General features: G+C 51.2%; 10 protein-coding genes across 10 annotated transcripts; 3 read left to right on the forward strand and 7 right to left on the reverse strand.

The window, feature by feature from the left end:
• Positions 1-668: 668 nt before the first annotated feature.
• Positions 669-1,169, forward strand: PENARI_c017G11241 (uncharacterized protein; the record flags this gene model as incomplete). Its single annotated transcript, XM_022634436.1, has 2 exons — positions 669-783; positions 844-1,169. 2 exons carry the CDS (start codon positions 669-671, stop codon positions 1,167-1,169), a joined length of 441 nt encoding a protein of 146 aa, XP_022485779.1.
• A 185-nt stretch (positions 1,170-1,354) lies between these two features.
• On the reverse strand, positions 1,355-2,980 carry PENARI_c017G01292 (uncharacterized protein; the record flags this gene model as incomplete). The annotated part of the gene is made up of 3 exons (XM_022634243.1): positions 1,355-2,366; positions 2,418-2,786; positions 2,853-2,980. 3 exons carry the CDS (start codon positions 2,978-2,980, stop codon positions 1,355-1,357), a joined length of 1,509 nt encoding a protein of 502 aa, XP_022485886.1.
• A 967-nt stretch (positions 2,981-3,947) lies between these two features.
• On the forward strand, positions 3,948-6,109 carry PENARI_c017G05081 (peroxisomal copper amine oxidase; the record flags this gene model as incomplete). Its single annotated transcript, XM_022634321.1, has 2 exons — positions 3,948-4,062; positions 4,116-6,109. 2 exons carry the CDS (start codon positions 3,948-3,950, stop codon positions 6,107-6,109), a joined length of 2,109 nt encoding a protein of 702 aa, XP_022485728.1.
• Positions 6,110-6,489: 380 nt separating this feature from the next.
• PENARI_c017G05767 (phosphoglycerate dehydrogenase) lies at positions 6,490-7,434 on the reverse strand (the record flags this gene model as incomplete). Its single annotated transcript, XM_022634329.1, has 1 exon — positions 6,490-7,434. One exon carries the CDS (start codon positions 7,432-7,434, stop codon positions 6,490-6,492), a length of 945 nt encoding a protein of 314 aa, XP_022485820.1.
• A 737-nt stretch (positions 7,435-8,171) lies between these two features.
• On the reverse strand, positions 8,172-11,018 carry PENARI_c017G09939 (transcription factor domain-containing protein; the record flags this gene model as incomplete). Its single annotated transcript, XM_022634405.1, has 6 exons — positions 8,172-8,919; positions 8,970-10,017; positions 10,065-10,243; positions 10,292-10,748; positions 10,805-10,871; positions 10,920-11,018. The coding sequence occupies 6 exons, from the start codon at positions 11,016-11,018 to the stop codon at positions 8,172-8,174; spliced, it is 2,598 nt and encodes an 865-aa protein (XP_022485769.1).
• Positions 11,019-11,901: 883 nt separating this feature from the next.
• Positions 11,902-13,008, reverse strand: PENARI_c017G04023 (FMN-binding negative transcriptional regulator; the record flags this gene model as incomplete). Its single annotated transcript, XM_022634300.1, has 2 exons — positions 11,902-11,906; positions 12,069-13,008. 2 exons carry the CDS (start codon positions 13,006-13,008, stop codon positions 11,902-11,904), a joined length of 945 nt encoding a protein of 314 aa, XP_022485901.1.
• A 376-nt stretch (positions 13,009-13,384) lies between these two features.
• Positions 13,385-15,505, reverse strand: PENARI_c017G08623 (type I 3-dehydroquinate dehydratase; the record flags this gene model as incomplete). The annotated part of the gene is made up of 1 exon (XM_022634384.1): positions 13,385-15,505. The coding sequence occupies one exon, from the start codon at positions 15,503-15,505 to the stop codon at positions 13,385-13,387; it is 2,121 nt and encodes a 706-aa protein (XP_022485768.1).
• A 2,113-nt stretch (positions 15,506-17,618) lies between these two features.
• Positions 17,619-21,249, reverse strand: PENARI_c017G04047 (dDENN domain protein; the record flags this gene model as incomplete). Its single annotated transcript, XM_022634301.1, has 6 exons — positions 17,619-17,761; positions 17,818-18,072; positions 18,123-19,467; positions 19,515-19,574; positions 19,627-20,540; positions 20,610-21,249. 6 exons carry the CDS (start codon positions 21,247-21,249, stop codon positions 17,619-17,621), a joined length of 3,357 nt encoding a protein of 1,118 aa, XP_022485908.1.
• A 2,039-nt stretch (positions 21,250-23,288) lies between these two features.
• PENARI_c017G06511 (trafficking protein particle complex subunit 13) lies at positions 23,289-24,556 on the reverse strand (the record flags this gene model as incomplete). Its single annotated transcript, XM_022634345.1, has 5 exons — positions 23,289-23,582; positions 23,687-24,202; positions 24,255-24,378; positions 24,430-24,436; positions 24,490-24,556. 5 exons carry the CDS (start codon positions 24,554-24,556, stop codon positions 23,289-23,291), a joined length of 1,008 nt encoding a protein of 335 aa, XP_022485745.1.
• Positions 24,557-24,833: 277 nt separating this feature from the next.
• Positions 24,834-26,208, forward strand: PENARI_c017G12041 (RING finger protein; the record flags this gene model as incomplete). Its single annotated transcript, XM_022634453.1, has 5 exons — positions 24,834-25,318; positions 25,372-25,547; positions 25,609-25,670; positions 25,746-25,987; positions 26,058-26,208. The coding sequence occupies 5 exons, from the start codon at positions 24,834-24,836 to the stop codon at positions 26,206-26,208; spliced, it is 1,116 nt and encodes a 371-aa protein (XP_022485848.1).
• Between the last annotated feature and the right edge of the window lie 553 nt (positions 26,209-26,761).

Below are 26,761 nucleotides of genomic sequence, written 5' to 3' on the forward strand. Positions count from 1 at the left end.
CTACAAGCGTTTTAGCTGCCACAACTTTAATTTAGTACGTTAATAGGTTGACGTATGGTGTCTGACGTTGCCTAGGACCTAGGCTCATCTTAGGCTGATTACCGTTTTAATGCAGGGGGTTAAAAATCTGGAACGGACGTTCTCAAACATCACATTCTGTATGAAACTTGGCTGACGGCTCTTTAGTAAGCTGTCTGTCGCTAGTAAATGATAGCACTGTTATGATATGTGTCTTTAAATCTGGAGGTATACAGCAATAACACGATGTACAGTTTTATGGCTCGGAATTACCCCTTTATGCTTCACAAACCTGTCCTACTTGTGAAACTAGGCCTCCGAGTGGATCATTGTGTGGGATGTGAGGATCATCTTGGCTGTTTCGGGCCTCTATCTGAAACGCATTTTGTATGAGTCTCAGTTTCCATAAAGCTGAAGTGGAGCCCCCCGAGTACAAATTCATTGAAACATCCCAGGCATTATTTCAAGCAATCCGCTCCAGGCCTATGTTTCTCCATAGCTGATGAGTACTCCTGTGTCAGGTAGAGAAAATTGACTCCATGATCATACGTCTCCGGATCGATGCTACGGCTGTGTATAGCATATATATATCGACAATACCTTGGTTCTAGACAGCATAAATCACCACACCTGAACACTTAACCTTCAAAATGCACTTCGTCACTTTCCTCTCCATGCTGGCTGCCCCGGCCCTTGTCGCTGCCACCCTCGACCCTGCTTCTTCCAACAGCAAGGGCTACAAGCCCAGCAGCCTCAACTGCTCTGGTAAGCATAAATAACAATCTCTAGTGTATCCAAACGCATGGACTAACTCCCTCAAAATAGCTGCCAAGGTCTCCAAGGCCATCCAGGCTGCTGAGTGCTCTCACAATACTCGCACTTCGTCCACCCAGACCTTCGCCGTCTTCGAGACCGACCACCAATACGACTCCAACAACGGCGCTCCCTACGGAACATGCAGCGCCTACACTTGCACTGCCCCAACCACCAGTGAGTTAACGGAGGACTCTGACTACTGGATTTTCTACTGGGGCAATGGTGGAAAGAGCAGTGGATACGGCACTACTTGCATCAAGGATCCCCAGACTGGCGAGTGTGGCTGCGAGAACTCGGATGGTACTTTCGTTGCTGGAAGCTCTAGCTGCACCTAATTGTGTACATTGCAATTGGAAAAAGGCGTTGTTGTTCCAGGGCTTGAGATGACGATATCCCAATTCTAGTGTATATATTACCGGAATAGCAACATCTTGAATGTTCACAAAGCGCATGTTCAATTTTGATATATACAATACAGCATCCCAGCTGTCCTACTGAGTCCCCATGACAGAAGTCCCCCTTAAAGCTTGGACTTCATATTCACATGGATAGCCTTAATACTGGAATAAGCATCAAGACCAGCCTCACCAAGCTCACGACCAATACCACTCTGCTTAACGCCACCGAACGGAATGCGCCAATCACTATCATTGCTAGAGTTGATCCAGACCATACCAGCCTCAATCTTCTTAGCAACGCGGTGAGCACGAGTCAGGTTGGTAGTGAAAAGCGCACTACCAAGACCATAAGTACTGTCATTAGCCATTTGAATGGCATCTTCCTCAGTGCTGAACCGAGCAATAACAACGAACGGCCCAAAGACCTCTTCCTGATAAATCCGCATCTTGGGAGAAACATCCGTGAACACGGTAGGTTCCACGAAATATCCCTTGCCATCACCGACGCCCTTGAACGGCTTTCCACCAGTAACAAGGGTAGCTTTCTCTGACTTGCCCACATCAACATAGGACATGATACGGTCATATTGAGCCTGCGTCACCTGGGGACCCTGGAAAGTGGATTCCTCGAACGGATCGCCGACCTTGGACACATTTTTGACTTGAGCCTTGAACGCCTCTAAGAACTTATCGTAGATCTCATCCTGGACGAGGATCCGTGAGGTGGCAGTGCAGATCTGGCCCTGATTATACATGATGCCGATATGGGCCCATTCAACCGCCTGCTCGAGATCGGCGTCATTGAAGACGACGAGGGGACTCTTGCCGCCGGTCTCGAGAGTAATGTTCTTCAGGTTCACGCTAGCCATTTTCATGATGTGCTTGGCTGTAGCGGTGCTTCCGGTGAAAGCGATCTTGTCCACATCCGTGTGCGAGGCGAGTGCTGCTCCTGCGACGGCACCGTGGCCATTCACGATGTTCACGACACCGGGTGGGAAGCCAGCCTCTACAATAAGGTTTGCAAGGAAGAGGATTGAGAGAGGGGTCTGCTCGGCTGGCTTCAGGATCACGGCGTTACCGCAGGCCAGGGCTGGTCCGAGTTTCCAGGCTGCCATTGCCAGAGGGAAGTTCCATCTGTTTTATGATGAGCGGCGAATGTTGATCGGATATCATAATATTACTTACGGGATGATCTGTCCACAGACACCAACTGGTTCCCGAATGGTGTAGGCAAACTTATCCGGGGTGGTATCAATGACCCGACCGAAGATCTTATCGGCATAGCCGCCGTAGTAGCGGATAGTCTCGGCGGTCTCGGTAAGATCATCATTGAAAGAAACAGAGTATGGCTTTCCGTTGTCAATTGTCTCAATGGTTGCAAGGGTCTTGCGGTTATCCTCAATGAGCTGGGCCAGACGGTTCATCAGCTTGCCGCGGTCGGAACCGGGCAGGTCGCGCCAGCAGGGGTTGTTGAGAGCTGCGCGAGCGGCCTTGACGGCCGTGTCGACATCTTGAGATGAGGCTGCATGGACCGATGTGATTTCCTTTGCGGTCCTGTTGTTATAATCCGATCAGCTATAAATTGATATATATATATATATATGAAGTTCCAAGACGTACGTGGGGTTGATGGTTGCAATCTTCTCGCCATTCGACGACTTGACCCATTGGTTGTTGATGAACAGGCCCGTGGGCTGGGTCCAAGTGTGGCCGTTGGGCGCTGTGAGTTGAACTGATACGTCGGACATTGTGTGTGATTGAGGTGGAAGCTTGTGAAGAAATGGTCAAGTTAGACGTGAATAATATTAGTACTTAACGCGAGTACTCCGTAACTATGCGATAGCTAGAGCTAGCGATAAGTCGGCTGTACATTCTATTTCAGTCTCCATAGTGACTTCAGACAGATCCGCGAGATCCACGAGATCCGCCTCCGGATTCTATCAAAGACGGGGTGGACTCGGACGTGGAACTCAAATCACGGCGGTTGACGGGTATATGCGCTAGTCCTGATTAGGCATGTCCAGCCAAGCGCAGTTTGGGTATTCGGTGTCAATACTGGAGATAGGTGGGTAATTGTCTTGCTGTCTTGGATTTTCACATGTGTAACATATGTGTAGTCTTGAATGTCTACTCAAGTTACTGTATACCTAGCTACTTATCAAGACTATTAAGATGTGGTGAAAAAGAGCCGCGGCTTACATAACCCAGTCCACGTGAAAATAAGCTTGATTCAACGCCCTTGGCACCTCTTCGTAGATCACCTGATTCGTCGAAAAGAGGCAGGTGGTGCCTACAGTGGGTGTAGTGTGTAGCCCTGCCTATAAGACTTGCCTCATTAGGGCGACCAGCAGAGAACGCAATGGCCAACACATCTACCGAGCCGTTGTATGCTGATTGGCTGATATTTTCGATGGCGATGTCTTTACGAAACAGATATTATGCCATAGAATTGCAAAGCGTCACCTCTAGTGTCACTTAATAGCTTCTCCAGACATTCGCCCAAACCGAACAACGGCGGGAGAGTCCACTTTCGGGACCATTCGCCCCGGCTTCTATAAGATCCCGATTTCCTTTCTGGGAAGGTACATGCGGTGACATTCGATCTGATATCCAAGGTCCGGTAGCTATATAAAGTCCATGGCAACTTTGCGATGAAGTTTTTCAGTTCTCTACAACTCTCTAAACTCTTCTCCCATCCCCCATCACATCTTCATCATGGCGTCTGCCCCAGATACCACATCAATTCCCGGCTATACGATCTTCCGCGAGGGAGATTATGATAGTGTAGCCGCCGCTGCGATGTTGCCACAGGGAATCCCCCACCCATTAGGTAGGCAAACCGCATCATATTTTTTAGAGATCAGAAGCTGACGTTGAACATAGATCAACTCACCATCAAGGAAATCCCAGAGGCCGCCAAGATCATCCGGGAATATGCCAGCCCTAAGACTATCAAGTTCAACTGCCTCACACTCCGGGAACCCCGGAAAGCCGAATATCAAGCATTCCGTGCTGGTGCAATTCCCACTCCAGACCGTCGGGCTTTCGCCATCGTCATTGTGCGCGAAACTTCCCAGGTCGCCGAGGTGGTCGTCAACCTCGCCACCACCAAGGTTGAGGAATGGAAAGAAGTTTCCGAAGTCATGCCAACTCTCACTCTCGAGGATCTCGATGTGATGGAGCGCATTGCTCGCAAGGACGCCCGTGTTATCCGTGCCTGCAAGGAGATCGGCATTACCGACATGGATAAGGTCTTCCTCGACGCATGGGCCATTGGCATTGATGAACGATGGGGCTTCGAGCGCCGTCTCCAACAGGGTCTGGCTTACTACCGTAACTCCGAGTTCGACAACCAGTACGCCCACCCTCTGGATTTCACCGTTGTTGCGGATACCGAGACCGAAGAGGTGCTCAGCGTTGATGTCCGCTATGTCAACGGCGAACGCACCGCTGTTCCTCTCCAAGAACACAACTACCTTCCCGAATTCATTGGCGACAAGTACAACCACGACCGCCTGAAGCCTATCGATATCACCCAGCCTCAGGGTGTCTCCTTCAAGGTCCGCGGCAACGAGCTGACTTGGGCCAACTTCAAGATGCACATTGGTTTCAACTACCGTGAGGGTATCGTCATCTCTGATGTGCGCACCCACGACATGTACGAGGACCGCGAGCGCACCCTCTTTAACCGTATTTCCGTCGTCGAGATGGTTGTCCCCTACGGTTGCCCCGAGAAGCCTCACCACAAGAAGCACGCTTTCGACGTTGGCGAGTACGGCACTGGTCTCATGACCAATTCTCTGAAGCTGGGTTGTGATTGCAAGGGTGCTATCCACTACATGGACGGTGTCATGTCCACCTCCAGCGGTGAAGCCGCCGTGATCAAGAACGCCATCTGCATCCACGAAGAGGACAACGGCCTCCTCTACAAGCACACCGACTACCGCGACGGCACTGTCATCTCCGCTCGTGACCGCAAGCTCATCGTCTCCCAAATCATCACCGCCGCCAACTACGAGTACGGCTTCTACCACACCTTCACCCTGGACGGAACCTACAAGCTGGAGATGAAGCTCACCGGCATGCTGAACACCTACTGCATGCACCCAACCGAGACCGCCGCGCCCTACGGCACAGAAGTTGCCCCCTCAATCAACGCCCACAACCACCAGCACCTCTTCTCTCTCCGTATCGACCCCGAAATCGATGGCCACAACAACTCCGTCGTGCAAAGCGACGCCGTCTCCGCCGAAGCCGCCGTCGGCTCCCCAGAGAACCCCTACGGCAACGCCTTCTACAGCAAGAAGAAAACCCTCCGCACAGCCCTCGAAGGCGCCGCAGACTACTGCTACGAGACGAACCGCTCGTGGGATATCATCAACCCAAACCGCATGAACACAATCGCCAAAAAGCCCGTCGGCTACAAGATCCTGAACAACAACTGCCCACCCATGCTCGCCAAACCAGGCAGCACAGTCTGGAAGCGCGCCGCCTTCGCCCGCAAGCCCCTCTGGGTCCTGCCCTACAAGGACTACGAGCTCTTCCCAGCCGGCGACTACGTCTGCCAATCCACCGGCGACGACGGACACCCGCACAACCCCACGATCGCGGACTGGGCGCAGCGCAACGAGAACATCGAAAACACCGATATCGTCTGCTACCTCCAGTTCGGTCTTACGCATTTCCCGCGCACGGAGGATTTCCCCATTATGCCTGCTGAGCCGGTTAGCATTATGCTGCGTGCTTCGAACTTCTTTGAGAAGAATCCTGGTCTTTGGGTTCCGCCTTCGGCTGTTTGTGTTGATACCCAGTCGAAGAATGCTTTCCCTTCAGCTGCTTCTGCTTCTTGTTGTCAGGGTAGCAGTTCCAGACTTTAGGGTTGGATGTTTTGGCATTGATTCTGGTGTTGATTGTTTCTGAAAATATGGGTGGTTTGGATATTTGTACATAGTCATGCTCTGTTTATATAAGCTTTTATCAATTTCTTTCTCTCGATCAGTTTCTTCATTCCAGGCTTCTCCTTTAGTTGTGCCATGGTACTAAGATCGAAAGTCCTTATTAGGGTAAAGCTGGCTTAACTGTATGTAAGGACCAATTTGGACCAATAATTTTTCTCTTTGGCTACGCACGAGTACTGGGCAAGTTAGTCACACCGTGTCTACACCACACTTTACACGACAGGACCTAAGTATGAACATCGATACATCTATGTACTAGTAAAAAATAAATCTATCAAACAAGAACTCGCCATCAACCTCTAAATAAGATTCTTAAGCTCCTGCCCGGCCAAAAGCCTCCGCAAGTTATAAGCAATCAACGCCTCAGCCCCACGCGGCCGCCCACCAGCAGCATGAGGCGAGAGCACAAGATTAGGCGCCTTATACAGAGGCGAAGAAGTAGGCAATGGTTCAACAGAGAAGACATCAAGGGCGGCACCCCCAATCTCCCCCTTCTCAAGCGCCTCAACAAGGGCATCCTCATCAATAGAAGTACCCCGGCCCACATTAACAACCCAAGCATGCTTAGGCAAAAGCGCAAGCCTCTCCTTTCCCAGCGCCCCATTCGTACTAGCAGACCCAGGCAGAATCATAACAAGCGCATCAGTCTTAGCCAGCACAGCCGGCAAAGCATCCTCACCAACAACCTCAAACCCATCCCGCACACCAGCAGACCGCGCAACACCAGTAACCTTCGCACCCAACGCCGTCAAAACGGGCGCAAGGCACTTGGCGATATTTCCGAAACCCCAGATAGTAACATTCGCCCCCTTAAGCGTGGAAAAAGTACCAGGAGCACGATCAGGCTGCGGGCCTCCAAGATGGCCGGGCCAAACACCCTTATTCTGATAATCGCGCATTTCAAAGAACCGCCGGGCACCGTTAAGCAACAGACCAAGCGCGTGCTCAGCGACCGTCTCATCGTGGCACCCGGAACCGGTCGTGATGGCGATACGGGAAGCGTCGAAGCCGGCGCTGAGGACGTCGTTCGGGCCTGCGGCTAGGGACTGGATCCAGCGGAGGTTTTTCATGCGGGTTGCGGCGTCGCGCAGGTTTTCGGGTTTGTTTGTCCATGTTACTAGGATTTCGGCGTCGATTAGGTCGTCTGGGATTGGGGTTGTGACGTCGTAGGGGTGGAGGGAGACGGAGAAGCCTTCCAGGGACTTTGTGTCCAGGACTAGGGAGGTTGGGTAGAGGAGTTTCATTTTGGATGTGGTGGTTGTGGATGTAGTGGGGGATTGTGGGAGGTGGTTTTTTATCGTGAGAAGTCGGTCGGTTGGGGACATTTGGGTTGGAGGGGTTGTTGCATTATATGTGAGGCCAGGGCATTGCGACGTGGGGGTTCCCGCTCGGCTTTGGCGGAGCTCCGCCGACTCGTCTCCGGGGTATGGTCGGGATTTGATTTGGGCTTATATCTTGGTGTTTTTTATATGTGTATATATATGGTTTAGTCTGGAGCATGTCCAGAGGCTTTGGAGCTGTTGGATTAACACAGAATTGTTGCAATTGGATTGGTTTACAGTCGATGTATTCCCATATGGAGGTCTATGGACTTTCAATAGCCGATACTATCCGGCTATTGATAACGGCTAAATTGAGAGCAGCCCGCGGGGGTATCCTAATTGTCTGTCCGATGTACTTGGGATAGACCTGGATACCACAGTTACATTATCACTGTTTTACTGCACCGCAAGGTATATCTTCGTGGAATTGAAGGAAACGTCAAGTACAAAATTGAAGCGTCGGATTCAACACCATCGACAATATCATGCTACCAATTGCCAATATCAACAGATTCAATGACACGTGAGGTAAAATCCAATACCAGAAATGGGTATCAATTAAATAAAAACCAAACCAAGCTGGCGAATTAGCTCAAATATGCAAAGAATTATAAACAAAACACGAATATATATATACGCTGCCAATCCTCTTCCTTTCCTTATGAGACCCCATTGCCATTCTTATCATCGACAATCTCCGACTCACCATCAACAGCCCCAGTCCCCGTCAAAAAGAAATCAAGCTCACTAGGCCCACCCTGGGAATTTTCATTCTCAGCCAGCTGCTCCAGTAAACTAAGGAATGGATCTTTCTCTAGAGAACCACCTTCGCTCCCAGTCGTAGTTTGCGTCCCGCTAGTATGTGACTGGGCGCCCGGAGTGAGGACTGTACCACCGGCTGTGCCGCTCATGCCTGTGTGAGCGGCGTCGAAGGGGAAGGTTGCGTATTGGGGATTTGAGGGGGGTGTTGGGGCTATGTTTAGGTTTGTTTCTGAGAGGAAGGGGGGTGGGGAGAGGCCGAAGACTGTTGGAGAGAAGCCTGGGGGGAGGGCTAGTTGGTTGGTTTGTTCTTGTTGGTTGTGGTTTGGGTTTGGGTGGTCTGTTCCTGGGAGGGAGAAGATTGAGGGAAGGGAAGGGGTTGGTTGGTTGTGGTTTGGGGCGTGGAATTGGAGGGTCGGGGAGAGGGAAGAGGGGTTTGGTTGGCCTTTTTGGGAGAAGGGTATTGATTGGGAGTGGGAGTGAGAGTGAGAATGGGAGTTTCTGCGGTCTGTGTCTGGGGTTTGGGTTGCAAGGGGGGTTGAGGGTGCGCCTCTGGTGTTTGAATAGAAGGATGATGGGGTTTGGTAGGATGGTGCCGCCATTGATCGTTGGTAGTAGTGGTCTTGTCGATCAATGAAGTTTGATGTACTGTTTTCATGTCAGTTGCTGTATAAAATGGTGGGTGTGAAGAACCGTACCTCGATGACAGGTCATCTCCAGTATCTATTAATCGGACATGAGATCCATCTAACGACAGACCGGGGTATCGATCCAGGAAGTCTTCAAGATGGAAGACGGGCGAGAAACGCATTGGGCTGCTAGCAAGATTGCGCACCAGTTCCGAGTGACAGGTATAGATAGTCTGCAGCAGCTCACGCTGGTGCTGGACACCCGTCCAGATACTGCGCAACCAAGTGAGCTGGTGCATCTCCCGTGTCAAGAACTCAGCACTCGAAGAAAAGACCTCGCCTTCGCGGCCCTTGTAGTGCACACCGTGCACGTGAACAGTCCCAGCTGTGCAAACACAGTAACCGACAAAGGCAGGCCATTCAACCAGTGGAGAGTTCCGGCCTAATTCAACCAGCTCTGCAATTGCATTGGAATGCGAGAAGCACAGATTAGTGGCCTCGATTTGCCAAGACTGGTGCTGCCCTGTACCGCGTAGCTCAACCAAGTCGATTGGTAGGAATGGGCGGTAGATCAAACAATGCACAAGATGATAAATCAACTTGCTCAGTAATAGTGTTGTGCTTTCGGGGTGACCAAACAATGCATCAATAGATGCAAAGACGTCCTGCGTACCGGCCGCCCAGATATCCAATTCTTGTCGGATCTTGGAAAGAGTGGAGAGCGCATGCCATGGGAAATGAGAGTCGCCCTTGACTCCGCCCGCTGCCAAATATTTGTTGGTGACACCGAGGATCCGTGTTATGTCAATCAACAAAGAAGCCGCGCTGGGCGATTTGCGGCGGGAGTCTGCTGAATACTGGATGTTAGGTCCAACGTGGAACAGCTCTCCTTCCATGTTCAGACCGGCTGCATGGGGCGACCAGGATGGGAGTCGCAGAACAATTGAATGGTCTGATATGAGACACGGCCGTCGGGATCCGCAGTTAATAAAGCGATCCATTAGATAGACAGACCAGAACAGGCGACGTCTGGTTTCCCGCTCGGCGGGCGAAACGTTCATCTTGGCTGGTGCCTCGCGGTACATATCCAGCGCAACAATCATCGCCACGCAGTTCGCTAGTCATTTGTTAGCGACTCCACCAAGTCATGGAGGCAAAACCTACAAAATGTCATATATGCCTTCTTCCCCAGTCCAAAGGCGAAGAAAGCTTGCGATAGCAACAAGAGAGTCTGCAACCCCTCAACCGTTGGGTTATCGACATCGATCATGCGCCTTGCCTGGTGCGCCGCATCTAGTCCCGACCGTAGTGCCTGCTCTACTTGACCGGGTGAAGTGGTGTACCTGGGATGGTCAACACGGCAAATAGAAGCGACAAACTGGCAATCCTACCTCAATGCCATTGCCGAAATAGCCATGGACAAAAACGCCGGCAATTGATTCATCTGATGTCGCTGTCGCGTAGTCGCCTCATCGAGTATAAAGAAAGGCTTCCCATGCAGTCGCGAAAAGTAAATGTCCAGGATCGCATCCGACAAAACACCCTGTGTCGGAGACTGCTGCGGAAGAAGATTCCCCGACTGACTAGCCATCCGAGGAAAAGGTTCCACATGCTGCGACAGGGAATTCGACAAAGTTGATCGCGGTTCATTTGCAGCGTAAAGACTGAACGAGGTATCGATGGTATTCCGGCGGGACAGAAAGCTTGGTGGGTCGTCCGGGGCCTGGTCGGGCGAAGTGGGCGAGATGGGATTCTTTTCATCGTGCAGTCGCTTTTCGAGTCCATCCACACGTTTCAGCAGCGCTTCCAGCACGTCGGTCTTCGGACCGCGCTTTTTGGGAACTGCGTCTGTTGGTTTTGTGTTAAATTGGGTCATATGTTCGGTGTAACGTGGCTTGGCTCACCATAAACACACGGGCACTGGAACACCTTGCAGGCCTCGCAGCTTGGTCGCAAGCGATTACATTTGATCTAAAGTGGCTGTTAGAGATGCGATCAGAGCGCTGGATTTTAACCGACCTTGCGCTTGCGACAGGATTTGCAGTTCATAGTTTCGCGTGGCTCGACCGTCGCACGGCGGGGCGTGAGACGGTCGATGCTGACCTGAGGGCGAGACATGGTACATTGAGGAATTGGGGAAAAAGGAAGAAAGAGAAAGGAAAAGAAAGAGGCATCGGCCAAGAGGAATAGACTAGTTCGTGGCGTCGAGAATGAGTCTATGCCTTTATGAGTTGCGGAGAATAGCGAAATGCGGAGAAGATGTGCCGCCGGGACTTTCAGGTACTTTGTATAGTCTCATGAAGTTACTTATACTCTCATGAAGTTACTGTTATTCTTGTTATTTTTGAATTAATTAATTCTAACGATCCTGATCATATTTAATATCCTACATTTCCCATATTACTATGCTTCTAAACTATTCTAATATTAAAACCCAAGATCACTACCTAGCCTCCCCTTAATATCCCCAGTCCAGAACTCCGGGGAACTTCCTTCTTTCACCACCATCTCCGGTCCATTAGGGCTTCCACACCAACATCCGCAGTTTGATTTTGTCTTTCAAACTCAACCGCTTGGACCCTGTTCTTTCCAGCTTCCTATTAACCGAAGCCTCCTACTCCGTCCTCTACCCCCGATTCTTCAGCGCCCCCCGCTTCTAATTCCCCAGATTCCCAGGATTCCACCTGAAACATCCTTGCCACTACCGGGCCCTATGAAAGGCCTACTAAAGTGGCCGTAGACGCCTGATCATCCGCAGTCTACTGTTTTGGATACGGAACGGGGGCGTTTTCTGCTCATTGCTTGCCCGGTTTCTTTTTGGTTTTTGACTTTTGGCTTGAAGAATACTCCCCTTTCCTGCATGTATTACTAACATCACCAAAGTTGGCGGCTGGTTCTAGTTATCCACTCTCTCACATCGCAGCATCCGAATGCATTTATCCAACCGAGGTGTTGCGTGCATGGCGCTATGAACTCTAAGTTCTATCCTACTCTCTAACTTTTACTCTACAAGTTATGCATGTAAGTCACATATATACATAGACGTATATACCCCTGTCCACCTAGTCCAGGTCTAGGGGGAATCAACCACCCTCCCCCTCCTCACAAACAACGCCATATCCCTCGCCCTCACAGAACCCATCCCCTCCAACCCCTCAACAACCCCACTGCGATCATTCACCGGTCGTTCCTGGCTAACCTTGAACCTCCCCTCAATGCGCGTGATCTCAACCCGCATGCCGATGATATTCTTCAGCAACATGGCTATGTATTCCGGTGGCGCATCGGCGATTCTCCATGGCGTCGGGGAGGCCGCATTTCCCTTGGTGGTGCTAGTTTCAGGGTTGGCGCTAAGCCCCTGGTTTGCTTGGTCTTTTTCCGCGGTGTTAGTCGTGGTCTTGGTTTCAGATGTTGGGCCCGCTCCCGTACCCGTACCCGTAGCCGATGCCGCGACCGCTTGTTCTTGGCTGTGGTCTTTGTCTTGGTCTTGGAAGCCCATTACGCCTTCTTCGCCCAATCTCGCCAAATCCCCTAACTGCGTCCTCAGGAATTGTTCTGTATTTGCATCCTTCGCGTCATGATAGATCGTCGCACGGCCGTAGACTTGCACAGCAGCATAATTCCACGTCGGGGCAACCTTCCCCGTCGCAGGCTTGGATTCAGTATAAAAGTTCGGCGTGATATAATGGTCTACTGGACTGGTAAAGACAATTAACACCTCGCCGGGGAGGGTCTGCCCTGTTGATTCTGACTCTGACTCCAGCTCCGGCTCCAATGTCGGGAATGCACCCGGGATACTAGTCCCGCTGTTTCTGTTTGCTGTATTCTCCAACACGGCATCGACCATCGCCTTAGACTGCGGGTTTTGGCGTGCGATGTGGCCGCGGAGGACTCCTAGGGGTGGGGGCTCGGCATTGTTGGATTCTTTGTTTGTTTGCGTATTTGAAACCGTCGCTTCACTGTCCAGGACCCAAGGGATGTGGCTGCATTGGAGGGTCGGGTGGATTTCTGAGGGGAGGGAGGTTGTTATTATGCCGAGGGGATGTTGTTGGATGAAGGCGTGGAGGGTTGGGAGGTCGCGCACTGCGTGGTCGGGACGGAGATGCATTGCATTGTTCTTTCCACACTAGTGTGAGGCAAAGGGAGGAAACTGGAATCAGTTGGGGATAGACGGGAGACGAGAGTGAGGGGCTGAACCCCGGATTTGATAAGGGCCTATCGGGCCCGAGGTGTACCTGACATATCTGGGGTAACGGTATTCACCAACATCCTACAGTTACTATGTATCTATACAGAAGAGAGCCAAGAGTAAGACATCTTTAAGCTACGCACTAGAAACATATAATATATACCCATGCATTTCTAGAGCATATCAAAAGAAGCCAAATGCATCCCAACCCAAACACCCAAGAAAACCGAGAACTGAAGAAGCCGATCCAATACAACAGTCTATTGGATGCACAACAGAGAGGAACTAGAACCGACTAAAACAAGGGCCGCCCAGACGCCATGCGCACAAAGTCAAAAGGGACATTCTGGCCAACGAGTAACCTAAGTGTTTCGACAGTCGTCCATGCGGTAACATCCTCGAACCCATATGCTGTCCAGCCAGCACTCGTAGCTACAGCGAGGGGATCACCCTTTCGAAGTCCACTAGTTAGATCCAGGTAAACCTTTCCCCGAGTCGAAGGGGGTGATGAGCGGCCGTTAGCACCATAATGCCGAAGCAGGGGTTGGACGAGAAGGGATTTCTCTGGTGGTAAGGCTGAGACAATGACGAAAGGCTGCTCAACTAGTTTCACCGATTGGATGGATGTGAATGGTTCCAGGCCGGCGGATAACGGGCCTGAGGCTTTGAAGCCGACTGTATAAATTGCTCCAACGCCAAGACTGCGCAGTGCGAAGATCGCTGCTGAGGCATCTGCTTCGCTGCCTGCTAGTATTATGGCTGCGCGGTTTTGATATGCTGAAGGGACGTACTCGCGCGTCAGTGTTGCGCGGATACCCTTCCAAGCAGCGTTTTCGCCGATAAAGCGGGATTTCGCTGAATGGGGTTCTGCGGCGCTGGTCATGGCGATTGTGTCGACTAAGCCAATTGCCCGGGCTGCGTTGCTCACCGCAGGAATGTAAGATGTTGTGCTTGCCACCGGGGGGTTGAGGTAGGCGCCACCAAATTGCGGTTGCATGATGACAGACTCTACAGAGCCCTTCGGACCGCGGTCGATGGATGAGAAGTTGTGTGGGAGACCCAGCTCATTCAGGCACTTTTCCATGAACATTGAGTGTGGAGTTGAGCGGAAGGAACCGATGGCGTAAAGGTCACGTTTGGGAAGTTGACCCATTATATGCAGGGCTTCATTAATTTCCGCGGCTGTCAATTGACCCGGGGCTGCGATCATTGGAAGAAGTGGGTGGGTAATTGGGGAAAAGACTGTGTTCAGGGCTCGAGAGAGCTGGCCCATTTGGCCCATGTTGACAGCCGACAATAATGGGCCTGGGCCGCGACTCTTGATGGTCGAGCGGAAGTATTCCAGCTCATAATTCTCCTCGATGGAGTGCACCATGGCGATCATCTTCACGATGTCGGCATACTTGGCGCTTTCCGTGAAGATGCGCTGTGCCTCTTCCGATGTCCACTTCCAGGTCCCGGAGAAGTCATGGAATGCAGACAAGATGATACTATGCCCCTTCTTCTCAGCCAGCTGTCGCCGAATCTCCTCCGGGAGCCAAAGTTCCACATCAATATACTCAACACCCCACTGAATAGCCCGACGCAGGTATTTATAAAAGAGAGCCGGGTCATCCATAGGGAACTTCCCATTCTCCCTCGTACACCTGGCAGTAAAAATAATGGGCAACTCAGTATGCTGCCGCAGCAACATCAACTGTTGCCCAACATATTTCAAGCTCGGGACAGGAGCAGCAGGACCGCTAACCGCAGGCTCAACGAGCAAATCCACACGAATCTCAACAGCATCCGATCCAACCGACAGAATATCCAAATTCGGCAACGCAGCGTGCACATCAGGAAAAGTCGTCGAGATAAAATTCGTCCTTGTCTTCTTACGCAGATCATCATGCGGTCTCGTCTGACCCAAAATCAAAGACAAAAACCGCGACAGATCCCGACGCAGGAACGGACTCCGAGAATACAAAAACTCATAATCACACCTCTCGGTCAGCGTGTCATCCGGCGCAGATCCATCTTCCACACAATACGTGTTCACAAGGATCAAAGAAGACCTCTCACACCCCTCCAGACTGCGCTCCAGGTCACGCGCCAGAATCCCCACCACGCCAACATCACCACCCTGCGCGAGTGTTTCCAGCGACGTCTCCGTTGTCCATGGTTTGCCTAGCACCTCCGCGACCAGCTGCACGATATGTTCCTGGTTCAGACCGTAAACGATCAAGACTGTCCCCGTAGCGCTCTCGGCCGGCGCGACAATTGATGCTACTTGTTCGTTCGGCGCGGCGGCTAGGGCAACGGTGGTGGGGGATATGGGCGTGACATTCGAGACCGATATGGCGCTTGTGTCGTTTTGCGGAGGCTCTTGGGCCTTGAGCGCGGAGACGTGGGGATCGTCGAGCAGCGGCGTCGCCATGTGCTGCGGAAGGGCTGTCGGAATCATCTCATAACAGTCCTCGTTTTCATACTTGGTCTCGTGGGGGTATGTGTGTGTGTGTATGTGTGTGTGTGTGTGTGTATGCGGTGCACGTGTGGGAAACGGCGGCGAGTGTATCTGTCAATTGGGGGAGGTGAAAGGTAGAAGGAGAGTAAAAACGAATAGAATAGAGTAGAGCCAGTGCGCAAGGGCCAGAATGAGACCAGCGCGCGAGACTGACAATGTTACAGGCTCTAACTTATCGAAAGAGGTAGGTAGTATTCGAAGCGGACAATTACACAGTAGAGAGAGCCACAACGCCAGGACTGAAGGCGGCTAGATCAGGGTAGGTCAATTGGGTAGAGTTTAATAATACATCCAGAGTGGACGGCATTTGAGGCGATGGAAGAACTCGCCGGAGAACTTCCACCGCTGGGATCACATCGAGGCGGAGACGCGGGGGAAAGTGGGAGCGGGGATACATTTCTCCGCCAATCAGATTGTGGGGAACTACATGGTTTGTATACGCATGTAGTAGTGCACGGCGTTGGTCCGAGATCTATTCAGGCTTTCTGAGTTGGATAGTCGGTTGTTTATGCTTTGATTATAGCCTGTATAGCCTGTATTCAGATTGACGTATGTATATATGTACCACCATCCATCAAGGAAAATCTATTACTATAAGCAACGCTCGGAGCTGACACAGCCCTGCTTAGAATAAGGATTCCACCTTACAATTCTGTGGTTCTGATACGAGGGAAAACCACCTGTCTGGCAGAGAGACATAGCCTTGGCTAGGATACAGCCAATGATCGGCTACGGGAATACTGCTACCTAGTGCATTGCGGCATAGTGCATGCTCCCGTCTGCAGACAGACCCGGCAATCAACGAATCTACTAACCGACAATGTTACAGTTATAGATGAATATTATGATATCGGGGGTGATATGATATGCTCCCATACTCTCATTCATATTCATATTCACGACTCGCAAGTTCAGCATACACCATGTAAACACTAACGATCTATGTATGTCCCTCCGGAAATAAGCCGACATATATGACAATGCAGGGAAATGATTAGTAGAAAGAAAGAGAGATCCTCCGACATCCATATCCATGAAACATAGCATGCACAAGGACCAGGGTTTGAGACAATAATGAGAACGAGAAATATGAAATATGAAATAAAACACAACAACGGAATCACGAGACCGCCCAGAATTGTATTCAAAACAACCAATCACAAGCATAACGAGAGTGAGAATACCAGCCAAATCAACGGTAGGGTATTGGGTAGAAGCAGGCATTCAACAGCAGTAATAAAAAAGAAGCTAAATAGGCGCAAGAAGAGCAAGAAAAGGCAAGAAAATGTGTAGTATCAATATCAGGGAAAGGATTTATCACCACATGGCAATTCGGAACCGCACTTTTTAGTTTTGTTCACGTATTCCGTACATCAAGCCGGAGTTCAAGTCAACACTATGTACGAAGACAGCACCACGGCCCCGAGGATATCGGCGCGTGGGACTGCCCATGTCTCACAAGAGAGGTCATTTACCTGCCAGGGTAGAGGAGACATGGCAGGTTTGATTGGGTTTGGTAGGAGGAAGATGTTCAGGGATATGGCCAAGGGCGTGTATGCGGGACTGCAATGCAGTGCTCCGATTGTGGGTATTCGGCTCTGCAAGCAATATACTCGAACCGGCGAGTTACATTGGAGATAGCCAGTTTTGAAATACAGTACGTTGGAGTGAGGGATGCGGAAGGGGAAGTGGAAGTGGAGGAAGAAGTCCAGCCGAGCCAGCGGACTCGACATTTTCAGTTCAGGGGGACACTTCAACGCACACCACAAACGGAGACTCGCAAGGCACCCACAGCATGCAAGCATGCCATACCCGTTGACGGAATGGATCAGATCAATCATGGCCGTGGGACCATGTTATGAATCGGAAAGGCCAAGACTGAGGCAGAGTCGGAGATGCGTTTCAGGCGGGAGACGTAGGTGTTGCGAGACGCGTGCACATACACACACACGGGACACAAGAGACCGGACCCACGAGGGCAAGATAATGACGGGGACACTCGCCATTGGATTCGCACCAATTAACGTTAACTTGGGGGAGATATCGCCAGGCCATTCATCAGTTTAGGCAGGGGCTTTCGCCGGGCAGTATTCGCCGTCTTGGAAACTCTTGGTGCGCCGTGGATCATGCGGGGTTCTGTCATCAGGCTTTCATCTAGTTTCGCCGGTGCTGCAGAAGATCGTCAGAGACGGGACGGGAGGGGTGGGTTGGGTGCTGGGACTTACCTCTCGTTACTACTCTGCTGTAATCAGCGGAGAGATTCTGCTGGCTACGGCTGCTTGGGGGAAAGAAGGTGGCGTTGGCGGTGCGCCATAGGTGGTTGGACGTGTCTGATAAGAAGTCGGTTGTCGAGCGGCCGGAGAAGATGGATGTGCGGCCGCGGTTACGCTTTGAAAGGACGATCTCGTCGAACAGTGCCATCCGCGGGTCCTTGGACTTGGGGCTTGTTCTCTCTCGATCACTGATGAACTCGTTGAAGCCTGATATAGGTTAGTATTATTTTATGATGTGAAATGTTATTGAGACTTACCTTGTGTCTGCTGTAGAATAGCAATGTACTCAGCATGTTCACTTGGAAGACTCTTCATGAACGCCTCCATGTTGAACGTATAGTACATTCCGGACTTCTTCTTTTCGCCAGTGGCCGGGACGAGGAACTTCTTATAAGTGTAGAACAAGCTGGCAAAGCATCTGACAAATGCAGCACGGATCTGATCAGGATGGAAGGCTGCATCACACGGCAGGCAGACCATGCAAGCACAGCGGTTGTGGACGATCAGCTTGCAAGCAGAGCACTTGTACATCCCTTCCTCTGCACGGTCGTCACAAATGGCACAGGTCAACTTATCATCCCATGGCTGGACTTGGAAGAAGTGACCCTCGGCCCAGTATGTGCCTTGCTTGTTGTCGGGTTGCTGTGTGTTGGCCTGGGGGACAATTGTCGATGCAGCGATGGTGGATTGCGCATAGACAGAGGGAGCATAGGTGGAGCCAGGACCACCATGTTCAGTGTTGAGGGTTGTTACTGAGAGGTTCGAAGTGTGACCGAGGAACGGAGCACTAGGGCGCCGGCTCATGCCGAACGACGAGCTTCGCCGGGAGGAGGCATCGAAGTGACCGGAACGCTTTTCACGCAAGGACGCCTGTAGAGCCATGCCGGAATCATTGCGCGAGGATGGGGTTGGTGGAGGGGGAGGGAAGTAGCCAGATGTGGGCGAGCTTTCTCTCGGGGATGGCGGGGAGGCACTGGCTCTGATGGTGTTCCCAGTTCCTGGACGCTCATTTCCGCGAGACGAGTAGCCACGAGAAGGTCCCTGTTCACTGCGGGCATGCAAGAACACGTTGAAAATCGGGGGCGAGTATGTGCCTGGGACGACAGCGGCCGGGCCGAACGCACTGGAGTTGAGACCGACATACTTTGCCAGGTGAGTGGCCGGAGCCTTGGATTGGAAAGTAGCCTTGCTCTCGGACAGGAACGAGTCCCAGGGATACGTTTCAATTGCATATGCCGGGGGTCCAGTAGGCACGTGGCATCGGCTGTGTTGAGGAGCAGCCAATTGCAACAATGACAGAAGCTTCCGGCGCTGGTGGCGTGGGAGGGCGGTGGGCTGGATAGTGCTCTCGATCATGTCTGAATCCAGATCAACCAGGACGAAATCGTCCGACGGCAGCTCCACCTTCTCGTATCGACGCTCGATACCCACGATGTACGGGCAAGGGGCCTCCAGGGCCTGAATCAAACGAGCGGGAAGCACAGGAATTAGAACACCAGCCCACTGAATAGGGAACAGAAGGTCAACCAGCGCCCTGGTGGCAAGATAAAGCATGGAAGTGTGGGAGGACAAGAAGATGATGCGAGATTCGGTAAGAGCGTACTACCAATGGTTAGCATTGTCGTCAACCCAGCCGGAAGGAATCTTACCTCGAAGAGAATCATAATATTGGGAACCGACAAGGTTCGGAACAAGGCATAGAGATCAGTCTGCAAATAGTTAGCGAATCATCCGAGTGTATCGAAGTCGAAGGATACATACGTTTCGGGACCCTGGGATCTCATTGGGTGCCTCTTTGCGGGCAAACAACCTTAACTCCCGAATGGCTAGTTCGACCTGCGTCTTCGAAGAGATCGGACAGAACGCCTCGGTGCAGAGATTCATAACATATCGCTCCAGCGGCTGCCATACTCCCATACGCGGAGAAGGAGGAGGCACACGCTGTACACCTCCCTCCGTCATGGGCACCACGATAGCCTTGAGCCACTCCTTCCAGAAACTGGTCATGGTGCTCTCCCGGCCCAGAATACCGTATGCGCGGGGAATCCAGAATCCCGTATCACCATCAGTCAGACCCTCAATCTTGGAGGCTGCAGCGTGGCGGACCGGACGTAGGAGATCAGTCATCAGTCCGATCTTCTCTTCCACAGCACTGATATCATCCTCAAGCTGTTCGCGGGATTCAGACCCTGATGGAACTGTCGGTAGCTGTGCTAGTAGGCGGGAAAGTTTAGCTCGCTCGGATGCCAATCGCTCGCCCAAGCTCGCGGCCAGTTCGCGCTCTTCATCGGTCATGTTATCCTTCCTCCATTCCTCACAGCGCTTCTCGAGCTCTTCTGCTGCGTTCTGATTGAGCGGGATCCAGATAAGCACACAGATAGCGTGCAACCTGGAACCATTGTCCGTTGTCATGGCAAACCCGTGCCAAGTAGAGCGTGGTCGCTGGTCGGAGGAGACGATATTAATATCATTCGGAAAGGCAAACATGGGAACATAATCGGGGAAATTGCCGCGCTGCTTCAATTCGTCGGGCATTCCTCGTGTGGGGTATCGGTCGAGTAGGACAGGTTCGAATCGTCGCTTTAACGGATGCATTGTCGGGGAGATCTCAAGAGGCTGCGGAACTGGAATAACAGAGTTATAGTTACTGAGTCGTCGGGAGGTTCGCACCGAAGCTGAGAAAATGTGCATGTTAGCTCTGATCACTCCAATCCCAGAGACATAATGCCCCGCGCAAGTCTCACCTTGACGAGCAATAGACGGCTGCCGCTTCATACTATTCATATCGCGGAAAGACATGTGTCGTCTGACACTCCCAATACCAGACCTCAACAGATTCCCACCCTGCGACGGCGAATCCTCCGAAACAATCTTCTGCGTACGAACCCGGGACCGCGGGCGCGTATTCGGCGTAATGGCACCAGCACTCAGACTCAAATCCGTCAAGAACGACTCCCGCTCATTCGCAAACTTGAACAGCGCCTGATCGAAATCGAAGTCCTCCATGAACATAGCCGAGCCGCGCAGGGGCGACGACGCACCCTTAACAGTGACACTGCTGCGGTTACTGTTACTGCCGGGACCATTGGTTCCCTCGGAGCTTTTGGAGAACGTGGATAGGCGCTGGTATGAACCGCGGCGACTGGCGCCGGTGAACAGCATCGAGTTGGGCCGCGAGGCCCCGTCCGGGTTGTGTTCCTCCTCCGCGTCGGCGTCCTCTTGAATTGTGTCTGCGACCGCTGGGCCTGGTGAAGCGGCGCCATTGGTACGGTAGTCTTCTCCCAATCTCTTAAATGTGTCCAGGATCTCGGCGCCGTCAACACCGGCTATCCAGAAATAATCGGCGAGGGGGGCGCCCTCCGTGGAGGTGCTAGACGACGGCATTGTGGAGAGTCGCGTCGGACGTATTGTCACCACATGGGTATGGTATCATCAAAGGGGGGAGTAGAGCATATGTTTCGGGGGGGAAGAATTTAGGGAGGGGCGGGGTGGTTTGAGAGCGAAGATCAATTTCGGGGTTGAAGGTCCACGTAAAAAGGAGTGGAATTGTTTTCTATTTTTTTTGTATTTTATATTTGTATCTTTGTACGTTTCTCTTCCAGTTCTGCTATTTTACATTTCTATTTCCATTTCCATTTCTATTTCTATTTGTCCCAATATTGATTTTTTTTACTTTCTTTTTTCCCCTTCTCCCGGGTGGTTGCGTAGCCTTGACGAGTGTGCGTCTCTACTCCATTCCACAAGAATCTGACCTGCGTTTGGGCTGAGGGTGTTCCAGACTCCCGGGGATACAGGGTTACGGCTTATGTATAACAATTCCCGGCTTTATATGCTGAAGAACTCTTCCCTTATCTTGCGTATAGTTCTCCGGCTCCACCCCCTAAAGCATGCAACTGCCTCACATTCTTCGGTACGGTGGAGAGGAAATCCTATCGGACTTTCCGCAAATCCCAGATCCCAAGTCCAGGGGTCAACAGGGCCATGTTCCATGGTAACGTGGTGTTCTCGGAAAAAGAGAAGCGGGCTAATATCTCAGCCCTCTACAAACGTCCCGAGGTGTCCGAGCTCCCTATAAAACGGAGATGCTATGATATTTTGGTGGTCCTTCGCTTAAGCTCTTCGACCTGCGAGTGAGACATGGCGTTTGGGGTTTTCTATCTTGGGCGGATCAGTTCGGAGGGTTGGACGCCATTGAGTCATTATTTTGTAGACTGAACTCGTTCTGACGCATTTTTAGGAACTGTTACCCTCAAGGGGGGGAAGGGTCGGCAAGTGCCGAACTTAGAGAGGATTGTGGGCTTTGCATATTGTGCATGTTGGTCTTGTGCTTCGCTATACAATACAATGATATCGACTCGGCAAGGGTTACGCCATGGATTGGATACTTTACACCAGCTCAATGGTCATATATCTCACAGCTCAGTTCAACACATATAACACTGTTGCGTTCCAGGAGTTGCCAAGTGGAGAGAGTGTTCCCGGGGAGACGATCTATACTCAACTTGGGTGTGGATCAAAGCAAAGTGTATCAATTTGGTATATTTTTCATGAATAATAATATCTGATTGAATAACTTACTCGTTTGCATTTATGTAGAAGCCCTTAGTTTCGTAATTGAGTATATCTCTGTTCTATATTTCGATTCCCTGGTATCTATGGGCTCTACCTTCTGTATAGCTCGCTTGTCTATTCCGTGGCTACCTGCATAAGGCCCTTACGCGGATAGGGGGGCACATGCACCAGTAGCCCGTTTAGTCTGGTTGCATCCAAGGGGTATGAGACAAGGTTAACCCAACCCGCATCTGCCCGTGTATACATGCATGGTCATGTTTCGAGACGAGAAGGAGCGGTGGGGGCCGAACTGATTGAATTTTGCGTAGCTTAAATTAGATGAATTAACTCAATTGGTTGAATGACATCGTGGCCGTAAGGACTGTATGATTTCTATATTGTGTTGTACAGAGTAGAAGTGGAAAGAACTATATAGAAGACTATCGAGTTATAGTTTCCTGCCGCGTATGGCAGATTTCAGCTGAACTCGAGTCTAGACCTTTGCCAACGGGCCTCGACTCTAGCAGACTCCTGTATACATACCCAAAAGAATATTCCCTGTCCCGAATACGTGGCTCCTTGGACCGGACGAGAATTGCCGATTTTCTTTGCCAGTGGAGAGGGATTTGTGCGAAACTTAAGCTTGGGCTGCATGGCTGCTTTCCGGGCGCTAGGGCCATCAGCCTCATATACTCTATATGGCTCTATCATCCAAAGGACTACATTTACACTGTATTTAGGCCAATGGTCATATTGTGTACCAGTGGGTCCGGAACATGTACAAACCACCCACGTCCATGCAACCTGGCAGGCTGCGCCAGACTCGGCATATCGTGGCACGGAAAGGGATTCGGTGTCGTGCACACCGCGTTTCAGGCGCGTTTCCGGCTCATGAGGTTGCCCGTGGTCAGGAACCCCTTGTCCCCCATGGCGCCGCGCCATTCGATCGACAACTGGCCCAGCGTGGCACGACCATCGCGCCTTAAATCTTTCTGGAGGGTATCAAGGCCCTCGGTTCGGCCTTCTTCTTGTTCCACAAGGAAGGCAACCTGCAGCACGTCGCGCGGATTAAGTGTCGGTGGTGACGCCGCTGACATCTTTGGGCTCATCGTGTCCCAGTTCAGGGATTTCGATTGGAACGGTGGCTTGGGGTTGAGTTTGGTTTGCTGTCCATCCCCTTGTTAGTCGAACTCAAATCAAACATTTTCAGCCCGATATTCAGGTACCGTCCCTGCTGTCGGGACACCATGGAGGTTCAAAGGGGTCTTACCGTAACTACCACCGCGCCATCTCCCACATTCTCCAACTGTGCCTCCAGGGCAAACCGGAGTAACCTAGTCTTCCCATATGGTCCGAGTGACTTGTTATCCACTTCCAATGGTGGTAGCTCAGAGGCCTTGGTCCGTACACTCAGACAGGGCTGTGCCACAAATTGGTATAACTTGCGGAAGGTCCTGACACGTCCACTGGCCGCCTGGGAGTCGGACCCAATCCTCGTCTCCGTGTAGCTAACACTAACGGCCAAGATGTGGTTCCCTTCCTCTTTCAAATCGAATCGTACAATCTTTTGTAATGACTCGCCGATCTTTAGGCCCTCTAACTGGGCCGAGTCGCTGGGTGGCTCGAGTTCGAGAACCGTTACTGAAGAGGGTGTTTGCATTTCGGCGACAATGCGGACTGATTTGAGGACTCTTTCATCATCGCCTTCAAGTTCGTTATTTGCGCTGAGGGTACATGCAAAGGTTTCGCCGACGTAGACGGATCCGAAGGAGGGGGGTAGTGTGAGCTGTTGTCGTTAGCACGCTGATCCCGGATCAAGCAAATCTTGGTGGCCTCACAAGGGGCGCTAATGTGAACTGGTCATCGAAGTCCTGGGACGGGTAACTTAGAGAGGCTTTCGTGGAAATCGTGTTGTTGGAGGCTGGGAGGGGGTACTGATAAGAAAGTGACGGCCGCGACAAGCTGCAAGGAGTTAGAATAACCCTGAGAGCCAGGTGAAATGGGCGTAGTCACCGTAAGACTATGCTAGTAGTTAGTACATTGGTTCGACTGCGACTTGTGGGTGTGACGTACCTTTCAGAGAGACTGCATGTGGTTCTTTCGGGGCGTCAGCGCCCGACAGGGCCCGAGGACGCGACATAGAAAATAGGGGACGATCCAGAGAGATCAAATAGTCTGTAGATTAGCTATGACTCTGAGCTTAGCATGTTGCAGCGTTGAAGGCGCAGAGTGTAGAGTGTAGAGAGGCAGACCAGTTCGATAACGATAAGCCCAGCAAACAATGCAAACATATGTAGACATCGCTCCTTCCTGTTTGTTCGCTCAGGTGTCAGTTGTCAGTGAGCAATTTAAAATGGAGAATAGCCTGAGTTTCCTCTTTCTCCCTTGCCCTATTCCTAACAGGCACGTCGCTCATCATGCCCACCACGCGGAGGCAGCAGGCCTTGATGGATGCAGCTGATGCCCAGGAAGAAAGTCCTGCTCCTGAAAGCTCAGCCAAATCAACCACTACGCGCAAGCGAAAGGCAGGTGAAAAAGCGTCTGCTCCGACATCCGAGCCCGATTTGGTCGCCAATACACCCGCGGGCAAGAACAAGCCCAGGGCCAAGAGGGCCAAACAGGCTGTTCAAGAAAAAGCCGAGTCGAAAGCCACAGTGACCAGCGAAGGCGATGGAGCTGATGGGCCCGCCAAAGGCGACTTGGCTGTCATGCTGTCCAAGGCCACTGAGCCTGCACCCATGACCACGGCAGATGTCGTCAAAGCTGGAAAAGCCAAAAAGTCCACGGCCACAACAACGCCCAGGAAATATTTCCCGGCCCCGCCTTCGAAGCGTCCTCGCGACTGGCTTGAGGAGCCACCAAAGGCTTTCTTGGAGCGTGCGACGCGTGCGAAGAAAGAAAAGTAAGTAGCTTGGCAATCTGATCTGGTGATCAGGATATTAACTCTTGTTTTAGGATGTTCGTGGTCAACCACAAGCTTGACCAGGTGGGCAATGTACCAGTGGTCTCCTTTGATATTGTGGGAACCACCGGAAATCTTTACAAAACCTCCATTGGGAAAGTCCCGAGGTGCGACTGCCCAGATTCGAGATTTCGGAAGGGATCAAGTCAATGCAAGCATATTATCTACGGTACGTCCATTTTTATTGATATATCTCTATGCATGTTGTACTAAACAGATAAATTATCAAGTCCTTGTGAATGTCCTGAAAGCTCCAGAGGAACTACAATTCCAGATGTCTTTCCTGCCTTCGGTATGCTAAGAACCCCCAGCATATTGTCGTGCGATTCCCTGATATATGTCTCTAACCCGTCTTGGCATGATACAGGAACTGTCTGGAATCCTCGCTGCCTCGCCGCTGCATCAGATCGAGCTTGCCTCCCCAGAGGATGTTGACAATGTCCGGAAGCCAGTTGAAGGCGCCTGTCCAATTTGCTTCATGGACTTCGACCCCAGCGAGGAAGTAACATGGTGCAAGACTGGCTGCGGTAATAATGTTCACAAGCTCTGCTTTGACAAGTGGATATCCACCAACAAAGCCTCTGGCGCGGCTGTCCGCTGCGTTTATTGGTACGTGATTATATCCTTGTTTTTGTTCCCACAAATGGATCATTTAAGGTTTCTTACAATGTTACCACAGCCGTACCCCCTGGCAGTTCAGCGATTCGAGACAGAACATTCAGAACCTTCGGGAGAGCGGCCAGCGAAACAAGCTCGGCTACGTCAACGTCGCGGAACAATTTGGGATTTCTCCCACACGTGTTAAGAAACCGCCCAGTCCCAGTGCATAGCTGGCATGACTGTAGGTCCTTCGTCCTTCCCATCGGAGACGATTTTTTGCCAATCTCCAAGCCTAGAGGCCATTACTGGAACTTCGATACGCAAATTCGCTATCATGAAAGGATAGTCTGTCATTGCCAACAAAGCTGACGATATGCGTGGGCTTATTTCGAGATCTAGGGTTCGAACATGGAGCTATTCAGAGGAGTTTTCCGTCGAGCTGGGTTACGGGTTATTTCGCCGGTGTTACGGGTGTTCTTTTTTTGCTCGATTCCCGATTTGAAATACGAACTTTACGAATCATTTCTTTGAGGATTCCCACGGTCAAGATGATATCATTCTTTACATGGCTTTATCTCCCAATACATTTCTTTCTAATAATCAATAATCACCAGCTCTATAAAATAACAGACAAGCATTCATCGTAAAGATAAGGATATCGTGATATAGCTAGGGTGTTAGGCAAGGCAAGCTTACAAAAGCCAAACCAAGCCATACAGGAGACCACTTCGACAACATACTCCTCTCTACAGACAATATCAAAAAGCTCACAGAAATGATCTA

This window comes from Penicillium arizonense (assembly GCF_001773325.1).
Source record: "Penicillium arizonense strain CBS 141311 chromosome Unknown PENARI_contig017, whole genome shotgun sequence".
Lineage (NCBI taxonomy): Eukaryota > Fungi > Ascomycota > Eurotiomycetes > Eurotiales > Aspergillaceae > Penicillium > Penicillium arizonense.